General features: G+C 40.8%; 1 protein-coding gene across 3 annotated transcripts in view; it reads left to right on the top strand.

Moving 5' to 3' along the window:
• MBP (myelin basic protein) overlaps window positions 1-19,345 on the top strand; it is a 102,786-nt gene that overhangs the window by 73,687 nt on the left and 9,754 nt on the right. For all 3 annotated transcript variants that reach the window (XM_072330063.1, XM_072330064.1, XM_072330065.1), the window contains one exon: window positions 11,620-12,050. In XM_072330063.1, the coding sequence (XP_072186164.1) occupies window positions 11,620-12,050 (431 nt within the window). The remainder of the gene's footprint in view (window positions 1-11,619; window positions 12,051-19,345) is intronic.

Genomic DNA, 19,345 nt, shown 5'->3' with positions numbered 1-19,345 from the left:
GCTATTGCCTGCTGTAAACCCTGTGATAAATTCCAGAGATAAGATTTCCTTCTTGAGCCTTTTTGACAGACAAAAGGAGACATTTTAATCAGATCAGATATCAATTCTTTAGATGCATGAGTTTGCTTCTGAAAAATATTTCATTGGACACCATATTTTGTTACCAAGGAAATCTTAAATTTTTATAGTAAATTAAAAATGCTGGGAAGGCTCTGAAAAATTTATCACTGCTATATGATCCAAAGTGCTTCTTTTCTCTTGTATGGATTATCTTAGGATCTTTTCATAGCCTCTACTTATTTATCCTGCAGCAATTCCTAGATATGTGCTGATGCTGTCCATCACGCAGCCGCTAAACAAAGCTGTTTTGAAAAGCAAGGCAGAGCATGGTGGCAAAAATCTGTTCCCTTCTTTTATGGCAGGATGCAGAGTCCCCAGGAACTGAGTTCCTTGCAGCAGGGAACTTTTAAAACTGTGAGACTTAGCCTCACACAGCCTTGAGATCCTATGCATCAGTAGCATCATTGTCACTAATGTGCTTTGGTGCGGGGAATTTTGGCATGCAACTTCAGATATAGCAGGGCAAACTTGTCCTCTGAGTAAGCTGGCATTTGGGCCTATTTTCTTTAGCTCAGAGTGACAGTTTCAATAGTGAACCTCTAGAAGACTCATAACATGAATAAAAACTTAAATAAGCTGTATAGAGGAAATGCCAAGCAGCCAAAATCCCAAATCTGAAATGCTAAACTGATATATTGGCTAAGTACTTACTGTACTTTTTGAAACGAGCATTTAGCTGCTGATCTTCTAAGCAGAATGACTTTTTTCCTCATTTTAGCAGTAGTTGGGATTTGACTGCGCTGGTGATAAAAATGTTTCAAATATTTATTCAAAGAGTTTGGCCTGGTATGACTCCATACTTTATTGCATTTGCGGGAATAGTGCTGCAGTCAAAATCTATAAAGCTCTAATGAAGAAAGCAGAAGATGGCTGACTAAATATGTGATGGAGAACTTTTTCATGTTTCATTTATATCCCTTCAGAAGTGGTACATAATGAAGTGATTGGAATACCAGGTGCCAAACTGTCTTGTTAACTTAAAAAGGCATCGGCTTGTTCCCCAGGGAATATGTAAGATGCTTGAAAGATGTTACCCATAAAAATTGGGTATTTTCCTTTCTTAGTCTTCACACCACATGTAATATGGTATAATGGTTTACACTTTGGTAGTTCCCCAACTACTGCTTTCTCCATCTCATGCTCACCTGAAATCATCAGACAGGCAGCTGCAGGAAACAAAGTAGAGAAGCAGAGCAGCAGGCTGTGAAGAAGAGCGGTGTTTCCTTGCTGAGAGAGCTGGACAGAGAAATAAGAGAAAGCAGAACTACAGTTGTGCACAGGGATGTGGGAGATTAGGGATGGGAAAGCAGCTGTGTTGAATTTTATACTGATTATCCAGAGCTGGAGACATGGTTCACTATTTCCCAGGCCCAAAGATATCTGCTGTTGCAGAAGAGAGTTTTGAGGACAAGAGAGTTTGAAAGGACTTGTTCCAGTCTGCCCTGCCAAGGATCATTGCTTCTCAGCTAACAGGTCAGTGACAGGCCAGGAGGTGAGGAAGGTCAGGGAAGGGGAGAGAAGCACATTTTCATTGAGGCTAGAGGTAGAAGAACCCTTTGATTTGTAGTGAAGGTCTTTTTGGGAGGCCTGAGGTGGAATGAAAATGTAAAGCTGGCTTGTCCAGAGAAAAGACCACTCAGCAAGCCATAATGCTCCTTATGCAGCAACTTGTTTCCAGAGTTTGCTTTTGAGCCTGATACCAGCTCTGCCATTTCCCTGATCACCTTCAAAGCCCCCTCCACCAGCTGATAACTCATGCTGGCAGTTCTCATCCACAAGGTAATCTGAGATGCCACTGATGGAGGAGCTCTGTTTGCTCAGTGCCATGTGAGCCATGAGTTCACATGCTGGGAGGAACAAAAGCAGTCAGACTGCTCTGTTGGTGACTGGCCCTCTATATTATGGGCACTTGACTGGTCAAAGCCCTTGGCCATGGGCCTTGGGCATTCTCTGTGTGTCTAGAGTAAGCATACCAAAGGCTGCTGTAGTCCCCAGCACTGCTTTCAGTATCTTAGCCATTCAAGGAGCTGTTCTTACTGTCCATAGCAAAGGCAGAGCTTGTGTTCCAGATGACTACTGTGTGCTGTTTCCATGTTGGACAGGGATTGTCTGTCACTGTCAGCATCTTACAGAATCACTTAGGTTGGAAAAGACCTTCAAGATCACAAAGTCCAACCATCTTGAACTGAAAGTATAGTTCATGACCTGGTTCTGTTTCCCCACAGGGTAACATTGGAGTCCTGAGCTTCTTTTCCTGTCACAGGCAGAGTGGGAGGATGTGGGTCTTCTGGGCCTCTGCCTCCCAGAGATTCATGCTTTGACACAGCTGGTCCAATGCAATTATGCAGCTGAAAGAAACACCTGCAGTCTTTTCCTCCTCTGTCCTTTTACTACAGGTGAAAATTAATTCCAAAGTGAAGATAATGCCGGACTTATACAGTATCTGACAGCTGTGCAATTGTTCTGACCATTGAGAACTGTAGTTCACATAACTTTAAATGTCTCTCTGGACCCCTTTTGGTTTTAGAAGGTGCTGAGTACTTTTTTAATCAACTCAAGTGGAGAGAATGTAAAACAGTCTAAAGGCTTATTTGTATCCTGTTGTTTCAAATATGTTTAGAAACGTTAGCAAAGAGTGTACTGGATAGCAAATATTAATCTAAATGTCCTGTAGGGCACTGTTCTGTATCTTATAAAAATTTTCTTCTGAAATCTAAGTAACTCCCCTCACTGCAAATTCTATAACGATGGTAACTCTGAGTTCAAGTGGACCTTTTAGTGAAAGCTTCAATTCAGAACACATTAATGGTGGGGAAAAAAAAAAGGAATGCATGTTGATTGCAGTATCCTGCAGGTACTTTGCAGAAACTGAGTACCAATAATCAGTTCTACTCCTTAGAACCGAAAAGCAGTTCATTTTAATAAGGCCTTATATGTGCCTGTATGTAGTTTTCCTGTGGTCACGATCAAAGCATGTTTCTTAAACCGTACTTGGTTAGCGTAGTTACAAGTGTATTTTATTTTGCAAGGTATGCTTCATAAATATAATTTGTCTCACATATACTTAACCCTGATTTAAAAAACAAACAAAAAAACAAAACCACCCAATAACCCAGTAATGTTTTGAATAACCAAGTGCTGTTTCAAAGCAGCTGCATCGTGATTTTTAACAGCATATATTCTACAGCTGGCTTTGCATGTTTCCTATCATGCTCTGAGCCTTTGAATGAGCTAGCTCAGTCACTGCCCTGAGCTCACAATGAAAGAACTCTAATACTGTGTATTCAGTTTTACTAACAGGAATAGGTTATTTCTCAGAAAAAAAGAAAAAGAAACAAGAACAACAAAAAAAAACTATGGCTGATGTGGAAAATACAAACCATAGCATGAGCTGTTGCGCAATCTGATTGAAATGCTAGTCATTTTGCAGGAGTGGTACGTACAGGTTTTGCAACATAACTGCTGTTCATGCTCAAGGTGGCTGTAACAAAGATAAACAATCAAGCAATCCTTCATTTAACACTGGTCGGTTGTACAAATTGTGAGGATATAGCAGAGGGCTGGAACTAGATGATCTGAAAGGTCCCTTCCAACCCAAGCCATTCTATGATAACAAATGCTGATGGATCAGACAGGTGATTTCATTTTTCCTCTGAGTACACAAAATGGTTTGTTACAAATGATGCCCCAGCTCATTTCACTGTGGGACGATGGTCTTTTGTAAGCTACTTAAGATTAAACCAAACCTGTATGTTCTAGTAATAACAAAGGGACGTTTTTCTTTGAAACTGGTGGGTGGATAAAATTCTTTTAAGTTTTGTTTTCTTTTTTCTACTTTTAAAAATAAACCTTCTGCGGGTTGTATGGAGAGCTGCCACATGCTTCTCATAGATTCCAAATTTCTGCCATAGCAAGTCCCACTGGTTTCAACCACAGGCTTTTTTGTTTTCTGTACCCTCCTTTGTAACCCTCAGCAAAGGGAGGCAATGCCAGATTTGCTGGAAAACAAGAGCGAGCGGCTGCAAGCCAGGCCTACACTGCTGCATTCCTCTACAATGGTAGGCCACCGTGTGGGCTTCGCTTCGACTCCTCATTGTGAGCCAGGGGCAGAGAGAACCAGCGGGGTGAAAACAGGCAGAGAGCAGGACTCTCAGGCATTAATTGCAGTCCTGATCAAAAAATGACTTTCCCATGGGGTATATTTTTAACTTTTTGGAATGCTTTATTATTTTTTTCTTGTGAAATTTGTTAATTTCAGCATGTTCATAAGCATACCACACCTTCTTGCAGCCAGGAGGCAAATGACAAGGTCCAGAACAGAAATGACAAGGTCCAGAACAGTTCTCTCTTTGTTACATGTGCTCTCACACTGTTGGCTTTCTTCACCTAACAGCACTGAATGTAAAGGCAGTACGTGGCTGAATAGAAGATCTTTCTGCAAGACCTCAGAAGTAGGGAGTAACTGGTAATTTCATACAACGATGCATCACTGCTTTGCAGAAATATATAGCCTGTAATATAAAAACCAACTAGAACAGGGGAAGAGGAGGAAATGCAGTTCAGTGCAGCCACAGATAACGATTTTCTCCCTGCCCCCTGCTAACTTCTTGTGTGTTGAGTCTGGAGGTACTGCATGACTTTTAGAGTAATTTTGAGAAGAAAGGCCTGTTGTATTTCTGGTTTTAAGCTTCAGCATCATCAGTAATGAGAGAAGACATAGTTGCTATGCAACTACTGCTACCACCGTTTGAAAAACATAGCAGGCTGTCTTTCTGTGATCCATTTCCTTTGACGTGTCCATAATGAACAAAGCTATTTCAGCTGGTGCCACAACTCATTTTGCTGCTTTAATTGAGTGTCTGTGTGATGAAGTGCTAAATTTCTTTAGTAAGAGGATACTTGAAGATATAAACAGCACAGGGTGTACAACTTTGAAGATGGTGTGGTGTTGTTTTTCCTCCATCAAGTCTAAAACCTGGCTCCCAGAGCAGCCTCTTGCAGCGGGTCACAGGACATCAACACATTTCTGCCCACAGCAACCACATGTGCTTCCTGTTAATAGTCAGACTCTGGGCACTGACTACAACACAGGGTTATTGCTGCACAGACTACAAGTGTTTTCTCATCTCTGACATGCAGATGTCAGGAGTTACGTGTCCATTGGGGAAAAGCTTGATGATAGACCAGATTTTTCCACAAGTGGGTCTCCTGTGATGGTATATCCAAAATCTCTGACACAGCATTGCTAGTTTTTTACTCAGGGGTGCTGTAGAACTTAGGTGCCTTCAGCGGAATGGTAATGCTGAACCTCAGCTGTAATGGATGCATGGTGTATTTTTATTTGTTGCATAGAACCAGTTCTCTTAAACCATAAAGTTGTCAGCAGGGGCTGTAGAAATTATGTAGTTTGTTTAATCACAAAGTAAGACTTACTGTTAACTCATTGTTATTAGTGTCACCATTCCAGATGAATGCCACATTCTTACGTGTTTTCGTCTGGTCATTTGTTCTACCTTGGTTTTCCCTCATAAGTTGAAAAGATCAGTGTAGTTACCCTACCACAACACAACACTAGTTTCACCTGCTTACTATGGAGATCTCTTCTACTCTGTGTTCATCATCTAACTTTAAAACCTTGGGCCCCTGAAGTGAAGGAGGGAAGCTTAGGGAAGCAGGTAAGGCAAATGGTCCTTGCTGTTAAACAACATAATTTACTGCTTGTGTTGCTTGTAATTTTATAGTGTGCCTCCATATGGCATGGCTTTGAATTTGTTGCTGCCAGCTAAGTGTCTTTATTTTAAGCAGATTCAGTGGAATCCTTGTAAACTGCTGCTGCTTGCATGAACATTGCAGTGATGGGGCCCAGTACTCAAAATCTGGAAGTCCTTTGTTGTGCCCCAGGCAGCAAAATGTCAAAATGGAAATTAATATTAGAGGACCAGGAGCAGCAAAATGAGATCCAGCTGCATACAGACAGTCTGTTTTTACAGGATATTAGAAGCTTTTGTTTCCCCCCTGGTTAGTCCTGTATTTTTAAAGGAACTGACACAAAATTGGGTAATACTACTTACTTACAAAGAGTTGTGTGCATGTAACCAGTCTTCTGTTATCAGTAACTCTCTGGATAGACCATTTCACAGACAGACTTTTCCAGCTCTGTTGAATGAGCTCTGGGAATTGTGTTTCATACAGCTGAGAGAACGCCTGAAAATGGTGCAGCTCAGATTTGCAGTTAGACCTGCTTTCCTTTTGGCAATGAAGAGTCTGAGAAGAAACCGTCAGGTCAGCATGGATCTTTCTCAGTGTTGGAAGTAAGCTTTTCCTTGACTAGTCCCATCAGAAGTCTGCCAGTTATTTCAAAGGGAGATCTTATTGGGTGCCTTACACAGTAAAACAGCTGTAGTCATTAACATTCAGCAATTCTTCCAGTTGCTACACTCCTATGCAAAGAGGATTTGTCTCCCATTTTATACTAAGAAGCCCACAAAAAGTGGGTATAACCCCAACCCCTCCTATTCTACCTGATGCAATGCAGTACTTATTTTCTTCAAAATGTGAGCATAAATGATGTAGACACTGTCATTCCTTTATCTTGCTAAGTTTCTGAGGACAAGTATTTCCTTGAGAGGATGTGAGCTGACCCTGCCCTTCTCCTCATTAAAACCTTTCTGTGTTTTCATGCAAGCTGTGCTGCAAGGACAAATTCTGCTCTGCAAGAGTCCTGCTTCAGTGGGAGAGGTTCAGGGAAGGCTTGCAGAGGAGAGGAGTTTCTTCAGTCAGGAAGGAGCTATGCCAAGATATTAGCAATGGTCTAGCCATTAATAAATTTGATCTGTCAGTTTTTAGTCTGCCTGTAGGTGCAAGATAGAACAATGCTGCCTGCATAGGTTGACTGGGACCTACTGTTCTATAAGTCACCAGGGGTTCAAGGAAGGCAGTGTTTGTCAGGCTTTTCACCTTGTGAAATTCCAAGGGAAAGCTTCACAGGAATGCAATGTAAATGTTGGTTCTAAAACTCTGTCATGCCTCTACTAACAGCAGAAAAATCATTTTCTACACGCTTAGCCATTTATCTTGATTAACCCAAGTTGTAGTACAGAATTAATCTTGGTCTGTTATTCAACCTAGTTCAATAGAAGTAAATGCAACACTGCTGGTAATATAGCTAGTAAAGAGTCTGTACTGGGCCAGATGTTGGGTGTTTCTTCCTTTTCATTTCTTACCCTATTCTTTTATTTCTTACCCTATTCTTTCATTACTCTATATTTAGTACTAAGTTGTAGGGTTTTTTTGTGAGGGAAATTGTGTCCCATTATACCATTACTCAACTGCTGTGTATGAGAGGGGTAGATAGAGGTGCACCCTGCTAACCAGTGGAATGGAAATGTCCTATATTCTTGTCTGATAGGAGTGTTATGCTCTGTAATGTCTAATGTATGCAGCAAGGGAAGAGTCAAAGGAGTGCCTGTTGTGCTTAGTAGATGGTTTCTTGTTTTTGTGGAGCTTTGGTTTACAGTTTGACAAGCTCACAGGGAAAGATGTATTTCCTAAGTAGAGAAATATTCATTTTATGCTATGAAATTGTATTGAAGCTACAGAGAACGCTTATCTTTGGGTGGAGTGTTTCCCGCAGAAGCAATAAGATTTGGTAAGGAGGGGAGGAGGAGAGCAGCCTGTAATGGAAGTGGTCTCTTAGCTAACCACAATAGTTGAACTCATGTGAATTTGTTATGATGGCATTTCTCTGTATTGGTTTTGCTATTGTAGCAAATGGGGAAACTGTTTGTAGAAAGGCTTAATGCAGTAGTAGCTCTGTTCTGGTTTTGTTTGGAGCTATGACCAACTGTTTTTCAAACTAGTGTACTGTGTGCAGTCTATTCCAGACAGAAATATTTGTTCAGAATTGACTTTCAACAATTTGACAAGCATTAGACAAACCTAGTAATTAGCTCTTGAAGTAAAATGTCTGATGGCATGCTGCCTTCTAACACAGATCCTTAAAGTTAGGCTGAGAGCCATTTTTTTGTCTGCAGTATCTCAGCATACAAACTGAGGAGAATTCGAGCTTTGCATCTTCAGGTAATTTGACCAGATAACTCCTTTCTTCAGCCATGTTTAACAGGTTCAACAATGTTCGCCACACTTGCCTTTGATACTTGAGACTGCTGAGCGCCATGTAGTTGAAGTCTATTTCTGAGGAAATTAAATGTTGAATTGGCCTGGTTTTGTTTCATAGAATCATAGAACCATTAAGGTTGGAAAAGACCATTAGGATCATCTAGTCCAACCATCTACCTACCACCAACATCGACGACTAAACCGTGTCCCTGAATGCTACATCTACCCTTTCCATGAACACCTCCAGGGAAGGTGACTCCACCACCTCCCGGAGCAGCCTGTTCCAGTGCCTGACCAATGTTTCTGAGAAGAAATTCTTCCTAATATCCAACCTGAACCTCCCCTGGCTCAACTTGAAGCCGTTCCCTCTAGTCCTACTGCCAGCTAGTTAGTGATCTGCGCTTTGTATAAAACAGGTTCTGACAGTAGCAATTGTTCAAACAGGGCTGAGAGGTCCCAACTAACTTGAGGCTTATTCGGGGATGTCGTTTTGATTGTCAAGAGATGGGATGAATCACTTGTTGCCAAGTTGAGCTTTAAGGCACAGTGGTTTTGAGCATAGTGAGGTGTGGCTTGACTCCTATTAAAGACAATGGAGGTTAGTTTTAATATTGGTTCACTGAAAGTCCCCTCAGAGTTTCCATTCATTTTATTTTATTAAATAGCTGTTTGGATTTTTCTGGTTCATCTATATTGCTTCATTTTGGAAACAGATGGCTTGTCCGCTCAGACCAACAGAGTACAATTTAATAGTCTTCCAGTTATGCTTATGGCAATGCAATGTGCTGTATTTACTCTTAAAATTAACCTAATTTGCAAGATTTATTTTATTTTATTTTATTTTTTGTAAAAATAATGCCTGCAACCCTCTTCTTCCCTGACAGCTTTCTCTTGTACTAAAGATGTGTCATAGGAAGCTATTCTTGCTTTTTTGAAGTTTTATACAGCCTTGTCAAAGCAGAACTTCATATTGCAGGAAGAAACAAATGAAAAACACATCAGTATAACTTGCCCTGTGTTTATGCTGGGCCTTAGTAGAAGTCTAAGTACTTGTTTCTAACTGAGCCTATGAGCAAACATTTGCATGTTCCATTATTTCTGGGTCTCTTAAAGGTGACTGCTCTCTCAAAATGTGCTTCAAGACTTCACTTAGTTATATCAAATATTATTATTTATGTATTTTTACACCTTAAATAACACTTAAGCATGAAGAAAATCTAGAAGAAAACTTACTTAAATGTATGCTTTCATTACTGAAATAGAACATACAGAAAGATTTATGCTTCACAGCTCACAGAAGCAACTTTTATTGCACAAATGCCCTTCTTTGTTGCTTACCAATACACGTATTCAGTGACACAAAGCACAACTGTTGTAAAAAATATTAGTATGCAGATGCTCTGGTGTCTTGTTAATGCATTTAATTAAATACAATAGCTCTTTTGTTTATTTTTCTTTTTCTGTCCTTGAATGGATTTGTATTATGGTATAGAATCCAGGGTTATGGTTGCTATTTAAAATGTTTTGCAGTTTCAGAAAGTGTCACGTATTGGTGATGCTATTTTATCTTTCATTTGATTAAGGAAAAACAGTTGAGGTTTATTAACTGGTAAGGAATCCAAAAGCATCTTCTCAGGAGAACTAAAATCACAGTGGTGCCAGCAAATATCTTCCTCTTCTCCGCTGATGAGGTCTTAAGTTACAATCAGCAGTGGTTAAACAAGTGTAATCCTGAGAAATACTTCCAAGTGTTTTAACCAAAGGAAAATCTAAGTTTCCCTAACGTAGTCTGGGTAGTATTCAAAGTCACACATCAGAATTGCACAAAATATTTTCATATGAGAAGCTGTGTTAGAACTGCAGCAGGCTGATAACAACAAATTGTCACTTGGTAAGTACTAGGTATGTAGTTGTAGAAATCATAATTTCTGTCTTGTGCTTTTACCCTTTAATTTACTTCAGAAATGCTCTCAGCCTGAGAAGAGGTTTCTTCAGTGCCCTGTGGGTGGGAAAAGTGGCATGAAATGACTTCATCAGGTCCAAAATTGCTTTGAAGTACTGGAGCCCTAGCTATTTAGGAAATGTAACAGTATTTGCCGGATTCTGTCCCTCACATAGCATCAAAGGCCAGAGCAAAGGGAGATTTAATGAGGTAATGAGGAGACCCTAAAAGTAACACGTGACTAACTAGAACTTCTGTCTGAAATTTCAGGCTTTATTAACTCCAAAAAACTTTATATTTGTGACATGGGGTTTGTGTGTGAGAAGTGTTTGCTCTGAGACTGATTCTCAAGCAGTAATCTACCAACAGGTTTGGTTTGGTTTTGTATTCCTGGGAAGGCGTATTAGATGCAGTATGCGTCTACATGTTTTAGTCTACAATGGAGGAAGAGAAACAAAAAACTCAGTTTTCTGTCAACATTGAGCATGTGTTAAGTACTATGTGTGCTGTAATGGATTTATTATGCAAGTAATTCAGTGCCTGCATCAGAACCCAGCTGTAGAGAAGACAGCAAATATTGACACAGGTCAAGGAGATCTGTCTTGGAGCCTCTCTTGGAAAAATGCTCACTGGGTTCTGTGAATCCTTTTTAATCACTTCTCATAAATACTAAATGCAATTAGGACAGCTTTGCTCATGGCCTTCAGCATCAGATAGTCTGGGGAACGTAGGGAGAAAAACTATCCTGGGAGGCAAAGATGAGGTTGCAGTTGACTATTCTTTACTTGTTTGAAGGGATGATAATTTAAGTCGTAAATAAATCTCTCGCACCTCATTTTGATTTTGTTCATGAATTTAATGAAATTGCTTCATTGTCAAAGTGAGAAATTCAAAGCAGGGGCAGAACCTTCAGCTGGAGAAGCTCTGACAGTGCAGAGGGGGAGCATGCTCTGGAAAATGCTCTGTCCTGCTACGTCGCTTGAACTGCTTTCCCCCGTTTAGGAGACAAAAAACATGCTTTAGAGTTCCAGTCCCCAGTGGAAAGTACTGAAAATCTGACTGTCCAGACGTTGTAGCTGAAAGCCTCAGGGTCACTAAGCCTTCCACGTAAACCAAATTAATTTAATTCAGTTAATGCTTCTAACAAATCAATCTATTTACAAATACTTGTAATTTAAAAACAAGCAAACAAACAAACAAACAAACACAAAAAAAGCACCTAGAACTACTGCAAATTTCATGTGAGAACATCACTGCAGTTTCAGTTCCAAGATAGCTTAATGTTCTTGCAGGCTGCTAGAGAACATAGTTGCGTCGCAACAGCACATATTACGGGTTTTGTATGAAATGGCCATCTCAAGGCAGTGGAAAGAAAGCAGCATTGTTCCCGGGCTGTTTTTCACAGGCCTGTATTCATATCTCATCCTTGTTGTTTGCAGGAGAGGCAGATGTGAACCAGAACAATGGGACCTCCACGAAGAGCCCAGCGGTGACAGACTCCAAAGGCACAGCGGATCCGAAGAATGCCTGGCCCCAGTCCCACCCAGCTGACACGGCCGGTCGCCCCCACTTGATCCGCCTCTTTTCCCGAGATGCCCCAGGGAGAGAAGACAACACCTTCAAAGATCGGCCCTCGGAGTCAGACGAGCTACAGACCATCCAAGAGGACAGTGCAGCAGCTTCAGAGAATTCGGATTTGATGGCTTCACAAAAACGCTCCTCTTTCCGGCACGGATCAAAAATGGCATCGGCAAGCACTACAGACCATGCTCGACATGGATCTCCAAGGCACAGAGACTCGGGTCTACTTGACTCGCTGGGCAGATTCTTTGGAGGTGACAGACACGTTCCCCGGCGGGGCTTTGGCAAGGTGAGCTCTGAGGAATAGAGAACTGCACAGCTCCAGGAAAAAAAATATATATACAATTAAAGAGGAAGGGTGGGACTGAGAAGAAGGTGTAACTGCTAGAATGCAAGAGTTGACTTAGCCAGCAAGACTGTACTTGCAGTTGTGTAACTTAATGCTTGGCTTTGATCTGAAAATAACAAAAAACCAAACCAACGTAGATCTGAGAAACGCAAGGAGCTGTCTCTGGGTTGTGACGAGGAGTATTAGAAATCCAGGTGGCTCTAGAAACATTACCAAGCAGAATTTTGATGAGCATTTTATACGGCGTGCTGTGTGCATTTGTATGCTGTGCTGTTTAGGGAGAGACGTGAGCCTGCTTTTGTGTTGTTTTTAAATATTTGTGAAACTGAGCTGGATGAAAGCACTAAATGCAAAGTGATGGCTCTATGGTTGGGCAATAACTGTGGGACAGACTTAGAAATATATGATGGAAAAAGAACAGCGGCCAGATTCTCAGCCTGTTTGCACAAGGGCACATTTTAAGGTCAAGCTGATAGCATTGCAGAGGGGACAGGCTGACAGGCGTGCAAAAAAAGTCCAGCTAAGACTTATATTCTAAGCACTTAACATCAGAAATTGTGTAATAAAATCATGCATTAATTCTGAATTGAAAATCAAGGTATAGATGAAAGGAATACCATATCGTTTCCTCTCCTACTATTCATCAGCATCCTTTGATAGATACTATATGTTGTTCACTGTTCCTGGAGAGCCAAAACTCATGTTATCATTTACATAGCAAAGGGTACAATGAAAATAAGCAGTCTTGTGTTTGTGTGTTTACACACTACAAAACCATTTGAACTGCTCCCCAAACCCTCATTTTAGCTAAATGTATTGTTTGGTACAGTTGCTTAAATTGTATTTGTTACAAACAGCAATGCTCCTACTTGCTAGCAAGCCACAAATTTTTCAATAACCTTTGAGAACCTGTGCTATCTGCTCCCCCATGATGCTTGCTGGGGTGGGTCACTACACACAGCTTTTCCAGACCGGCTGTATCATGATGTCATTACATTAGGGCACGGTGTTTTAATGGGGATTTGTGATCGTGTGACACCTGCAGGCTGTCAGCGCACTGTTCAGCTCTGCACTTGGAAACACATCTTGCACTTGTGCTTCCCTAAAGAGCTGGTGCACTGTGTAGACCACTGGATGAAAAATGCTCTAGAACTTCAGGATCAGAGCTACAGCAGCTTCTTAATGTTGGCACTAGGACTAAGCAAGCTGGGTATTCTGGTCTTCTTGTTTCTCAAACTGGAGTCAATCAGGCTTATGACAATAATGCTTACAGCAAAGATTCGTCTAGTAAAGATGGAGATGTTCATATGACTGTCACTGGAACATGCAACAAATGGTTGCTGTGATTAATTCTTACTTTTCTAAACTCTGGTTATCACAAATTGTTCCCAACAATGCTATGTTCTGCAACCTCACTGGCTAGCTCAACTCTTGCTCTTTTATCCACATATTGCATTACTCAATGACAAATCGTTTATGAAATGCTCTTAATGCCAAGAAAACATAACCAAAAACTTAGGCTGTACAGAGGTGTGTGTACGCCCTTGCTTAGCAATAAAACAAACCAACCAACCCGCTTTTTTGTAGCGATGACTAAATCATGGCTGCGAGTTGTACAGTGTTCTGTATTGTATCCTTTTGGGTAAACATGATCACTATGGTTCTCTGCAGATCTCTACATAATCCATCATGTGAGAGGACAGAGTGCCATCTGTCTTATCTCTGTTGCTGTTCAGTGAATTTAATTTGAGGCACTTAATGTTTGCACAACCGGTACAGAATTGTGGATGGTTAACACTATTTGCTTGGTAGAAGGAATTCCTTTAAAAAAAGAAAAGACTACATTTAATGTTTGGAGTCCTGGCTTACATATTTCAGCTGGAAGCACAGAGCAGCTTTGTCATCTTGGCAAAAGCCAGTCACATCAGCACTGACTTCAGTGCCAAAGCATCTTAATCCCAGTTTATCACAATGATAATATTGACACATGAAAACATATCTTGGGGATCTATTCCGTAGGAGAGTTTCAGTGCTGAAGATGCTGAACAAGTACCACAAACAGTTCTCTTGTTTATTCAATTATTATTTATTTAGGCTTTGAATCAATGCCTTTTGGTTTCTTGTATCAAGGAAGGCTTGTGGTGTCATTTATTTATATGTGTGTATACAGAAGACATCGAGGTGGCAAAATAATCTTATTTGTACTTAAAACCTGAATAGCTGTAATTTGCTGGATTCTGTAGAGTGTCCAAGCAGTGACACACCTGAGGTGTTCAAGGAAGAGCTGAACAAGAATGATGCCTTCTGGCAGTTTTTCAAAGTCTGCTAAGGAAACAGAGCTTTGCTAAATAAGATACTACCCCCCAAAAAACACCTTAAAATAGAGAAGTTCCTGTACTGTTCATGTGTTTGTTTGCAGTTAAGTTTTGAAGCTTTTTAAAAGCAATTCTGCATCTGCCTTCCTTGTACCCATCCTTCACACGAGCTGTGCCCAGTGGGAGCACGCATCTCAACTGCCCACACCAGCAAGCACTGGAATGCAAAGACAACACTCGCTCTTTGTACAAATTTAGGGCTGACATTCAAGCAAAACACAGTATAAATTCTTTGTGGAGGCATTTTCATCTTTCAGCCATAGCTGGAAAGCACATAAATGAATAATATTCACTATTGTGTAAGGGAAGGTGGGGTAGGAATAAAGCAGCAACTGTTCAGTGGCCTCCTTTTCTCCCTTGGAGCAGATTTCTCCTTTATCATGGAATTCTGAAGTTAAATTAAGAGCCTGTGGGCGTCCCATGGGAGTAAATAAAAACAGAAGCACTGGAATGTACAGAAATACTTTCTCCTCTATAGGGCCGCAGTGCATTTGCTGTTGTTTTCTCCACCCCTGCCCCATCTAGATTTTGATAAGAAACCTCGGTCAAAAGCACAGCTTGAATTTCAGACTTACAGAACTTGATTAAGGTGGAATATTCCAAGCACAGCTACTGTTACCCACAGCCTAATTTTAGTCATGTTACAGAAGACATTAAAAAGGTGATAAAAAGAACCTGCAGTGCAGACATTTCCAGAAGCACACAACACAGCAGTGTAACTATCAAGTACCTTCTTTCTAATCTTTATGGAATATTTATCTAAACATCAGTGAAGTGTATGAGCAACATTTATGTTACAGTGATCAAACCTCTCCCTGCCTCGTAGGTCTTAGCCTGTATTCAGCTTCAGTATGTGCTAAGTGCTCTTTTGTTTCTTTATGGGAACACCTGTGACTAAATCAGTTGGTTATGCTTTCATAATTCTTTTCTTTATGATTTTTTTTTTTTTTTTGGACTGTGAAACAGAAACTTTGGTCCGGATTTAACATTATGTATTAACAAACTAAACTTTAAACTACACTTGTGACGAATGCAGCAGAGCAAAACATGGTGAGTGGCGGTGAATGAGAGGCTTGGAGAGAGAAAAATGGATCGAGTCATCTTTCATATTTTGCTTCAGTTTTCTGTATAACCTTGTGAAGTTCTCCTGTGGCCTGTATGAAGCCTTGCACCTACCCACTCAGTGTGTTTGGGTACAAAGGGTATGGAAGGTGGACATGGATTTCCTACCCTAGGGCTAGCAGTTCTGTGCTCCTCAGGGAGAGCAGAAGCAGGGATGATTGTAATGGGGATCTGAAGAAAAGGCTGCAGATAAAGATGCAGATGCATAAGGCCTCAAAGAACAACATGGGCCTACATGATTGCCAGAGTACCCATTGATCTTTTCTGTCTTAGCACATGAACTCAGTCTGATCTTTTGCGCAAGCTTTGATGTACCCTATGGCACTGTGAGAATGCTCAAAAGTAGTTACAGCAATGCTAGTTTGCCTCATCCATGATGTGCTGTCAGTCAATACTGTGATCTTTTACTTCCAAGTCTTGGTTTTCAGGGAGTGGCATTGCTCACCAGACTCTGGCTTTGTAAACCTGCCGCGCAAGCAACGTGCGTTGTAAATATTTCGGGTATAACTTGTGGTGATTGACTGTAACAACTCGGTTTTAAGCTTTTGCTTTCTGTGTGCTTTGTTTATGTACTCATTAAACTGTTTTCATGACAAAACTGGCGTACTAATGATTTAATTTATTTTAAATACTTTTAATATATTAACAGAAACCACAACAAACCACTTCATAGTACAAGAGGGCATACGAAGTAATTAAAAGTAACTAAATGTGTGGGAAGCGTATTTGACAAAGGAATAAAGCTTACCTTTTAGATGGAGATGATAGGTTTTCATTAACCAAGGCTGCTCCCTCCGGTGTTCACACACATCCACCTCGGGTGAGCCGAATGTGGCTTCTTGTTTTCACAGCACATAGTAAGGGGTGATGCAGCACCTAACAGTGAATTAGCATCAGAATTCCCAGTTTCACCAACGTTTGGTCAGTCTGTAAGGCCTCCAAGCACTTGAGATTTGTCTGCCTAAAAAAAACCCAAGTAACCTGTACATAAGAAGCAAGTATTAACAGGTAAGTACTGCATAACACCTGACGAGTGGAAGGCTCAGGAGGCAACATCGCACAAGACATAGTTTAACATCTCCATTTAACACACATAACCCATATCTGTTATACGTGCTTAACATTTAACACATGATTTCATGCACTGGAGCCAATTCTCTCTTGCATTTTAAGAAAATTACTGCATGAAACAATCACTCCTATGAATTTAGAATTAGTTCAAATGAGATACTTAAAAGAGTGAGCGGTAATTCTTGGTAAAGTATTGGTTTTGTATCTTGTCCTGGCTGCAGGAATGGGGCAAAGCGCAGTCAGAAATGGGACAAAGCAGCAGCCACAGATTTCAATGAGAATTTGAAGGGGAAATCACCATTGGACAGCAGGAAAAAGCCTGTGCATTTAACTGCTTTTAGAATATTTTATCCACTCAGATACCAGTCAGTCAACCAAAGCATGGTAAAAATCACTGTTTCTGGTCATTCTACAGCAAAAAATTTCCCCTTTTTATGACATTTTTAACAGTATGTTCTACCTCAGTTTCTGCTGACTTGCTTCTGGAGACTTCTACCCACCAGCTCACGTAATACTGTGTTTAAAAAGGAGATAACGGTGTTCCCCAGAAACCCAACCATGCCTTATCTGGGTTTAAACAAGTGGGAAAGGCAGGGAGGGAACCTGGAGCTCACACACAGGTCCAATGAACACGTTCAAAGTTTAGCACAGTGCTTTGCTCTACCCAACGTTACATCTTTCTCACTATGTCTGCTTTCTCTGCTGGAACCAAGCCAACTTATTTGTAAATAAATCACTTTATATTTTAATCCATTCCATTGTTTTTCTTCTATCTATGTGATATTCTATCTCAATTCCTCACAAACCATGAGTTATCCTTAGCACTTTTGCCATCCTGGAGTTCCCAAATCAGTGATGTTTTGAACTTTAGAGCCATTTTGAAGTTGCAACTAAGTAAATGCTCCCTAATAAGAAAACTGAGAAAAAAGTTAACAGTCTGTTGTGCTGATCTTATTTTTGTACCACCACCATCACATGTTATTAGCAGCAGTTGGTGGCTTTCATTTCATGTACTGATGTAAAATACCTGATGGAGCTCCTGAGATGCCATCAGGGTAGATGCGCACACAATAAAGTGACCGGGTTTCATTCGAGCTACATCAAGTCCCTCACCACTGCCTTAAGACGCTGTTATTGGATCTCACCCATCTTTCATTCCTAACACAGTTACTCACTTTTTCATTTCATACAATTAACACGCCTTGGGGGAAACCTCGGGGTTTGGGGGCTACTTTTTCTCCCTCCCTCCTCGTTTTATAGTAACTGTATCATTGGCATTTTCACCTCTGATAGTATTTCTTTCGAAGAAATACGCTGTTAACTATGCCACGTTTGATTACTGTATAATAGTTTTCTCTGTTTCCTGCTATATCCTTCTCCTAAATTAGGCAGCTATCAGCAATAATACATACAAACAACCTGCACATGAGTTCAGCAGTTGTTTTTTTAACCCATTATAGGCAGAAAAGAAACAGAATATGGCTAGTGTCTTCAAATAAGAGCAGTGATAAAAGCAGTGTAAGGTTTGAGGGATGGGCATTGTGCTGTTGTTAGCAATTTGAGAGAGGATGTGTTTCATGAAATGAGACCAGCACCACTTACGCTCAGGGCTGCAATCTTCTTCATCACCATTTTTCTGGTCAGCAGTTGTATGGTGATAGCATACACTTAGTGTTTACGTAGCTCGGTTTTTCAAATCATTATCATCTTTTATCACATTTGCTTCTTGATTATATGCAAATATTAGGCATTGGGCCTCCTCAATGTTTTCACATATTTCTGCTATCTTGCTAATATTCATAACCACAATGTTACGTTCTTTTGACATCGCCTTGCCCAAACATGTAGGCTGTCAGCAACACTCAGTGATAAACATCTTATCTGTGATTCCATCCATGTTGTGGCTATGCACATCTAAGTCCTTACGGCTGGGAGGTTTGTTGGTGACAAAAGCTACCAGGAGACTACCCTGAGAATCCCTATCCACAACCTATTCTGTTGGAATGACTCTTCTCAAGGAAGACTTAAGCTGGGTTTCTATGGGGATAGTTTCCATAAGGCTCCATTCACAATCAAGGACAAATCAACCACAACCAAGGAATTAAGGAGTAAAAGGGTTTTAGAGAAGCACGGTTCTGGATTAATGGTACTCGCTTACCTTTCCTGATGGACTGTACTCCATTGCTTCCTTCTTCAGGCTGTCCCTGCATAATCTTTAGGTTCCTTTTCAATCATCTCTGTTCTTTCCTCCAGTGTGTTTTGTTCCCATCTTTGTTTTGGTTCCTCCTCTTTGTTTTCACCATGTATTTCAAAGCAAAAGAGTGCAATCCTGAGCTCAAGATGCACCACGAGAGGTCAAGGTTGGATATTAGGAAAAACTTCTCGCAAAGAGCAGTGATGCAGTGGCACAGGCTGTCCAGGGAGGTGGTAGTATTCAGTGTCCATGGAGGTGTTCAGGAACCATGTGGATGTGGCACTGAGGGATGTGGTCAGTGGGCAATATTGGTGGTAGGTGAACAGTTGAGCTTGATGATCTTAGGGGTCTTTTCCAACCTTAATGATTCTGTAATTCCACATAGGACTGGAAGCCACGATCTCCAAGACTCTCCATCTTTCTTCCTACCCATCTGCTCTGTTTCTTCCAGCAGCTCATTTTGGTTCTGTCTT

The sequence above is a fragment of the Excalfactoria chinensis genome, chromosome 2 (assembly GCF_039878825.1).
Source record: "Excalfactoria chinensis isolate bCotChi1 chromosome 2, bCotChi1.hap2, whole genome shotgun sequence".
NCBI lineage: Eukaryota > Metazoa > Chordata > Aves > Galliformes > Phasianidae > Excalfactoria > Excalfactoria chinensis.
This window is presented reverse-complemented; position numbering and strand designations above follow the sequence as displayed.